The sequence below is a fragment of the Cydia amplana genome, chromosome 3, assembly GCF_948474715.1.
Source record: "Cydia amplana chromosome 3, ilCydAmpl1.1, whole genome shotgun sequence".
Classification (NCBI taxonomy): domain Eukaryota; kingdom Metazoa; phylum Arthropoda; class Insecta; order Lepidoptera; family Tortricidae; genus Cydia; species Cydia amplana.
Genome location: NC_086071.1, coordinates 6,193,069 through 6,200,861, shown reverse-complemented (window position 1 = coordinate 6,200,861; position 7,793 = coordinate 6,193,069). Strand labels below are relative to the sequence as shown.

General features: G+C 36.9%; 1 protein-coding gene across 1 annotated transcript; it reads right to left on the bottom strand.

Moving 5' to 3' along the window:
- Nucleotides 1-298: 298 nt before the first annotated feature.
- LOC134662440 (ethanolamine kinase) lies at nucleotides 299-7,340 on the bottom strand. The gene is made up of 7 exons (XM_063518666.1): nucleotides 7,131-7,340; nucleotides 6,897-7,051; nucleotides 6,461-6,644; nucleotides 6,007-6,095; nucleotides 1,863-2,089; nucleotides 1,104-1,332; nucleotides 299-422 (listed from the first exon to the last, which is right to left on the bottom strand). Exons 1-7 carry the CDS (start codon nucleotides 7,263-7,265, stop codon nucleotides 356-358), a joined length of 1,086 nt encoding a protein of 361 aa, XP_063374736.1. The 5' UTR covers nucleotides 7,266-7,340; the 3' UTR covers nucleotides 299-355.
- Between the last annotated feature and the right edge of the window lie 453 nt (nucleotides 7,341-7,793).

Genomic DNA, 7,793 nt, shown 5'->3' with positions numbered 1-7,793 from the left:
GGCAACATCCATCTTATTCTGCCGGATAAGCACAAACTTCATAGTTGTTATTAAGCTGGAAACAAATTATCGGACGCGGCTGACGCGCGCGACATAAAAGTGTGCAGTCAGGAACATCCAGCGCACCAGATTTCTGTCGGATGTCCGAAGGCTCAAGGTTACGTCCACGGCTTACCTCCGATAGTTTGCACAGTTCAGTGTATATTCATTATCTAGATACCTATAAGTCGCGGCTGTGAGCCGCGTCCGTCAGCCGCGTCCGATAATTTGTGTCCAGCTTTATTGTTGCATGAAGTATTTGTAGGTACATTTAAAATTACCGCTTATTGCTAATATTGTCTCATTCGACGCGAGATCAACTCAGTTGCTTGAAGATGTTATCTTTCAGTTCGAAATATCGATCGAACCGTATCTTGGCGTACCTGCAAAGTATACATTAAGTACATAAATATGGTTGAACTGAATATGCGCCGTACCTACTACGTCAACTACTTCAGCTGTAAGGAACTCGTAGGCACTATTTTTTTCTTAAATATCATATCTTACACATTCAATCAATGAATTTTTGCAATAGCATAGGCAATATGGGAATCGAATCGTTCCTATCTGTCCCGGTGGTCACAGATGGGAAAAATTAACTTCTCGTCTATACCTATCCGGCGGATACAGGTAGGAAGGAATTATTTCTATTTTTTATCCGCCAACATGATCGAGCCGAGGGCAGATGGGAATACACCATGTTATCCTGAATCAAACGCCTCTTAAATGTATTGGCAATACCTAATAAGTCATACCCTGGTATAGTATTAGAAAGCCATAGATAGGTAACCAAAGAAAATGTTTTCCATATAATAATTACATTAACTACATGAAAAAAAGTTCAGGATGATTTTGTTAGGTCTGACCATACTCTGAGGGGTGACATTATGTATTAGTAAAAGATGTTCAGTATGATTCGACCTATATATACATATCCACCCCTTAGTTAGAGAATATGGTCACACATAATAAATTACCCTGAAGACATCACAATTAGATCACGAAAGTCGGAGTACATTCCAAACATTCCTTTATTTCCTGAAAAACCAGATAGAACAACTCACCTTCCAAAATCGAAATCAATATCCGAAAGTTCGAATTGCACCAAAGACCACGCCCCCCACATAAAATGGGAGGCCAACGCCAGTTGCTGGACCTCCTCGTACACTTTCCCCACTGCCCTTTGGTCTGGTGAATCCACGTTCAAAAACTCCGCCAAGTACGCAGCTATCCAAGACATCTGGAACTCCTTGCTAGGATATTTGCCGTAGTCGATATCATCTATTGACAACCCTATAAATGGAGATAAGCTTTAGGTACCTACAATTCCTAATGATAAAGATGGGTTTATATCTGGCGAGTACCATAACGGCAGGTCCGGCAGTCCCGCAACTCAAAAAAAAAACACTCGCAGAATTAAGTATTTACCTATGCATAAAACTTGAATTGCTTGCTGAATACTCACAGGCACACAAAACTACAATAAAATCCCAATAAAAGCATAATATTAAAGTACTGCGCCATCTACTGACCTCTCTCTTAAAACCATCTTTGATTCATCATTAGATCACCGTTTATATACCTACCGTTCAACCATTCTCTTCTAATATCTTTACCTCGACCGCATTATACCTATTTGAATTCATCAGAAACGCTTAGAGATTTCGATGAAAAAAAAAATGGAATTTCAAAAAAATGTTTTTTTATGGGGTCACGGAAACAAAAGTACTTTGAAGAAACTTCGGTAAGTATATAAATTGCCGTCAGTTTGGTATTCGCCAAATGTAATCACATCCAGAAATAATAGTAAAAATTCAACTTACCAACAAATTCATTGAAATGATTTGCTATGTCAAACCCTTGATAATTATAAGCGGCGTATTCATAGTCTATAAAAGATATGGTTCCTTCATCTTGGTTGTGGATAACGTTTCCTAGAAGTAAATCATTGTGAGCAAACACGATCGGGCTCTCGGTTTTTGTTACATACGACTTTAATCGCTCGGATTCTATCCTGAGTCTGGTTAGTGAGCCAAAGCTATCGACAAATCTATAAGAGACGGACAGAAAATAATAACGGTCAATTTTAACTTGGTAAGTATATATCTCTATAGTAGGTATACCATGATGGACGGGGTGAGAAAGGTTTCGTGATGATATGAAAATCAGATTGGCAAAGTAAATGCCTATCAGTAAATTCATGTTTTTGTACTTATTGGTACCTATGTTTTGTTAACTCCCTAATAATATTTTTATTTGAAAATTAAATTAGATACAAAGTGTTTTATAAATCCTTATAGATACGTAGGTACTCCGCGAGGTGAATAAATTACTAAGTAAGTGATACGATCATACTTATAGGTATCTACTGAACAACTTTTAGTAGGTACGGGACCAATCCCAATATCGCGAAAAAAAATTGCTGATCCATAGAAAACGTTGACATCTTTTCATCCGAAATATATGAAACAGATGATGTGTAAAACTTGTACTTAATCTGTAAAGCCCCATAGTGAAACTTGTTTAAGTACATATGACGATATGACCAAATAATTTCATACATCATAGCTAAGGCTATGCTATAATTAAGCCAACAAAGTAACAAATAAGATTAACCTATCTGATTTCCACTCCTTGAATAGGTTTTTAGAATAATACCTATTAAGAATTAACCATCAACGCTTTTAACCAAATATGAGAGTTAAATGGGAACATTCAAACTGGCGTAGTTAGGCAGTAATTATTGTAATTAAACATGACACGCGTATTCAGCAAGATACTATTTACCGACGTTCCGTCGTGTCGTGGACAATAACTGGAGGCACCAAGGCAATGGATTTGATAACGATAAGACACGCGACGCCGAGTGGAAATTTTGAAATATTTCCAGCATTCCGCAATCACATGAATAATTAAAATACCTATCAATCGACAAAACGATTGAATGAGTACCTAGTCTAACAGTAATAAATCGTTTCATTATTATTACGGCCTTGGGCATGTTTTGATTGTTCAAGTTGTTGAGCGGAAAAGAAGTACCTATATGTCTACCTACCTTTTTAAATTATGAAATGTTGTTTTCGTCACGCGGTTATCATATCACATTGATGCAGAGCGGCGTGCGGACCCATGTCCAACGTGAACATCGATTTCGTGATAGTAGAAGTGATGTATGAGTACCTACATATAAAATTATTACCACCTAGTGTCTAATGGCGATTAGATATTGATTAAAGAAACTGTAAATTATTTCATTTATATTTCACATTGTTATCGGCTATTGACTCGGAGAAGTGGGGAACCGGTGAAATTTATAGAATAGAGTCTGTGCGGAAAGAGAAGAGTCGTGGAATATATGGGGTCCAATACAGTCCACGACTCTTCACCGTGCTCTTCACTTTCCGAGCAGTCTCTAGCTGCTCGAATTGAGGAGCGATCTGGAGCGATGGCTGATCAAGAGGGGGTCGATTTTTGAATTCCGAGCGCTCGGTTCGTGTGGCTCCCTTCAATATATCTCCACTACTAGGCATTTTAATTCTACTAAATATCACTAGATTCCCATTTTTTATTGCTCGTATTACAAAAATATCAATACGCCGTTTTCCACAGATTTTCGAGTGACGAAATCGAGCACGAATCAAAAATCGACCTCTGATAATTATGTAATCAATAAACACAATATCTGGGAGACCGAGCTTTGCTCGAAAAACATATAAAAACTCAAAAATGCCCTTTTCCCAGAGATAAGACTTAGCTAGATCGATTTTTCGCCCCCCAAAACCCCTATATAGCAAATTTCATCGAAATCGTTAGAGCCGTTTTCGAGATCCCCGAAATAATATATAAATAAATATATTGCTCGTTTAAAGGTATTAGATAAAAATAAATATACAAGACTTGCTCGTTTAAAGGTATTAGATAAGGATGGGACATTTTATATGTACCAACTGAGCTAGCAAAGATTATCCGACCGCAGCGAATATTCATTGTTATTCGTTATAGGTATATACAATTATACAAGCCTTAGGCTAGGGGCGGCACGTAGTGACATTACGTAAGCGCACTAGAGTCTGTGAGGAAAGATGAGCCTTGAAATTAGGATCTCAGTTAGAAGTAAAGTGTAGTGGGCCAAGTCCGACAGTGAGTCTGAATCTCGCTTAAGACCTTTTTCATTTTGACTATTTTGAGTCATATTTTAAAACATTCAGTGTTACCATGGTGTTACCTGTATGTATACTAGCAGAGCTGGTGGGGATCACATTGAGAGACCGTAAAACGAATGAGTGGCTGAAACAGCAGAGCAAGGTCACGGATGTTGTAAAACGCGTAGCCAGTTTGAAGTGGGAATGGGCTGGTCATATGGCACGAAAGACCGACTCGTGGAGTAAACGAATACTCGAGTGGCGACCATGGGGGGAAGAACGTCCTCCAAGTAGACCCAATATGCGTTGGGAAGACAACATCAAAAGGACTGCGGGGATGAGATGGCTCCAGGTTGCACAGAACCGTGACGAATGGCGAAAAATGAAGGAGGCCTACACCCGAAGGGTAGAAAAGGGCTAAAGAGAGATACTAGCAGAGACCAAGCCTTACAAATCTAACAATATGAAAATATCGGCGGGTGACAAGTAAAAGTCACTAACATCATTGAAATTATTGGACAATAAACCGTGTTATAGTTTGTAGCTTTCTAGTAGAGCCCGAAGGCTTATCCTATTGTTCAGTAAAACCGCACGTGCTACTTACCTGCAAAAAAGGGTCTTATTTATTCTATTTGGCACCTGAGCGCGGGCTAGTCCAACGCTCAAAAAACCAGTGTAGGTGCGCTCTCCGATAACGCGCCTTTGTTACGCATCTCGATGACACATTTTAGACTGGTTCTGTGGCGTTCGACTCGCCGGCACTCAGTAACCGAAGTACTGACCACACACATTGTAACAAAATATTTATCCATTAGTTCATTTTGAATCTTATTGCAATTTCCATAGGAGTTGTAATTCAATTACCTGGGTAAAGTGAACGAGCGATTTTTATGCAGGTGGTTGTGGCACGTGGCACGTGCGGTTTTACTGAACAATAGACAATAGGATAAGCCTTCGGGCTCTACTAGAAAGCTACAAACTATACATGTGTAATAAAGTGCATTGTTACTTAAATTTTTTGATAGTACTTAGTGACTTTTACTTGTCACCCGACGATATTATGGTATGGAGACTGCACCAATAGAGCAATATAGTCTTGCAAACAAACTCTATCAGAAGAAAAATGCGCGAAGTTCAATATCATACATACATGAGTATAAACTTAGAGGTCCCGTCTTGTGGTAAAAATTATTATGGAAAAAGATGTAGGAAGTACTTGATCCCAAAATTGTATAACAACATACCGTATGATTGGGAATGTAAATCATTTAGGATCTTTAAATTTAAAATGAAAATGTTTCTATTAGACAAAATTAAATTAAAGTTACCACCATAAGCAATAAGATGTAAGTATGTACTGTTAACAATTAATTAGGCAATTAGCTAAGTTGACCCATCTATGTTTTAAGGGAGTTTCCCTCTGCCAACAAACTGTCCTGCAGTTTGGCAGAAGAAAAATATGTATGATAGGGTTTATTTCATCTGAATAAACGATTTTTTTTTTTTTACTTTTATCTTTGCACCTACATTTTTAAATTTTGCCGACTTTTTCTATAAATATCGTCAGGTGACAACCAAAACTCACTAATTCAACTGAACCATATTAACACCTCAATAAGGTTGATTTTTGTTTAATTATTTTTTAGTAATAAATTACAATTAGTGAGTTTTGGTTGTCACCTGACGATATGTAAAGATGAAATATATAAATATTTATATCAGATGTAAATATTTTGCATACCGATTTATAACAGTTTTTATGAATGTTATTCAATGTTAGAGTAAAAAAAAATATAAAAAAAATTTTACTTCACACGTTACTGACCTCTTCTGTTTAGTTTCGTCTGTAAATGGTTCTGGTAATAAATTTAAAAATTGATCAATTTTATCCCATACCATTGGATTTTTTGTCACCTGCAAGAAAAAAAATCTGAGTCCATAAAAAAACGATAAATTACTGCCAAGGACGCACATGGCACCAACACCTGAACCATGAAATGTATACACATAAAAAGTTTTTTTTAATTATACAGGAGGCAAACAAGCAGATAGATCGCCTGATGGTAAGCGATTACCGCCCATGGACACCCGAGGGTTTGTAACTGTGTGTAATGGACAATTTCTGTAATAAATAACAATACAAATGTGTTTTTGTAATTTTATTATTGCTTTAGTCCTTTTAGACGTCCCTTTAGAGTTTAGACACAGGGAAAGTTATATTTTTAAATTAAGATGTAACAAACAACATGCAGTAAAACAATGATAATTTTATAACATACCTCAGGTCCCAACTGAACTTTGTGCATTTTTGCCATTTGCTTAGCCACCAGTGGCCAAACTTTTGAATCCAAAACAGTGTCCACATTCAGAGTTACACCTGGGTAGTATTGATAAGCCAATCCATTTTCAAATATCCCATATATCTTAGGCGCCAAGCCAAGAACATTGAGTTTCTTTATGTTCCTGGGAAAAATATGTATTTGATCAATTTTATATACTTTGAAACCATGATTTTCTATGATATCAATTTTACCAGATGCATATATGTCGTAATTTGAAGCTCATGCTTTATGTAAGTAGTTACTTCGTCGGAGATAAGATGAAAAAAAAAATGTAATTAGTTATATTTATTTATAAGTATGTGAGCCCATATAACTTGACCAAATTATTTTCTGCTTTATAAAGAATTATTTACTTATCATGGATTTCACTGACCTCAGTTCAGCAGTTCTGTCAATAATCAGATCCGTTTTATTTCCATAGATACGAACGAGCACGACATTATTTCCGCTGTTAATATTATCATTAAATTGAGCCTGGGATTGGTATTGGCATGCAACAAGTTTATTTGTGATACCATCGGTGTACAACTGTAAACAATGGTTTTATATAAATCCCTGTGCACACAACAAAATTACTTTGGTTATTAAACATCATTATAGTACTTACCTTAAAGTTTACGTGTTCCTTGGACCATTCGGGCCGTATAACTTCAAGAAGCTTAAATATTCCAGTATATATATCATTTTCCTCAATTTGGACAGGCACAAAAATGTCTCCAGCGGGTAAGCAAACAGAACTCATTATCGGAGCTAAACTAAACTCTTAAATCACTTTAAATTGAAAATTACTTTAAATAAGATATTAAATAATTGAAAATTGTTAGAGGTCTGGTTAGCTGCGCAACGACAGATAGACTGCATCATAGAACGCGGCAGCTGTTTATATATTATGCCGGCACAGCACAACTCGTAGGATAATAAATCTCATTGAATTATGTATTTGTTCAGATAATTTGTAGCCTATAAATTATTATACAGTGAGTTCTCAGAGTTCTGATAGTGACACTAATGACAGTGGCATTGACATTGACATGGACGTTGACAGCGCTATTAGCCTCTACAAACGACGATATCGCATACGATTTGCAATCATATTTGCAATACGTTGCTGTATTTAACCGATCGACAAGGACGCAGCTATAAAGCCATAACACCTTACCGCACCGTTCAACGAGATCGAAAGAGTGAGAGCGAGATATCTATTGCTCGCTCTCAGTTATGGGTGCGGTCATAGAATGTATGGGGCCCAATACATTCCACGACTCTTCTC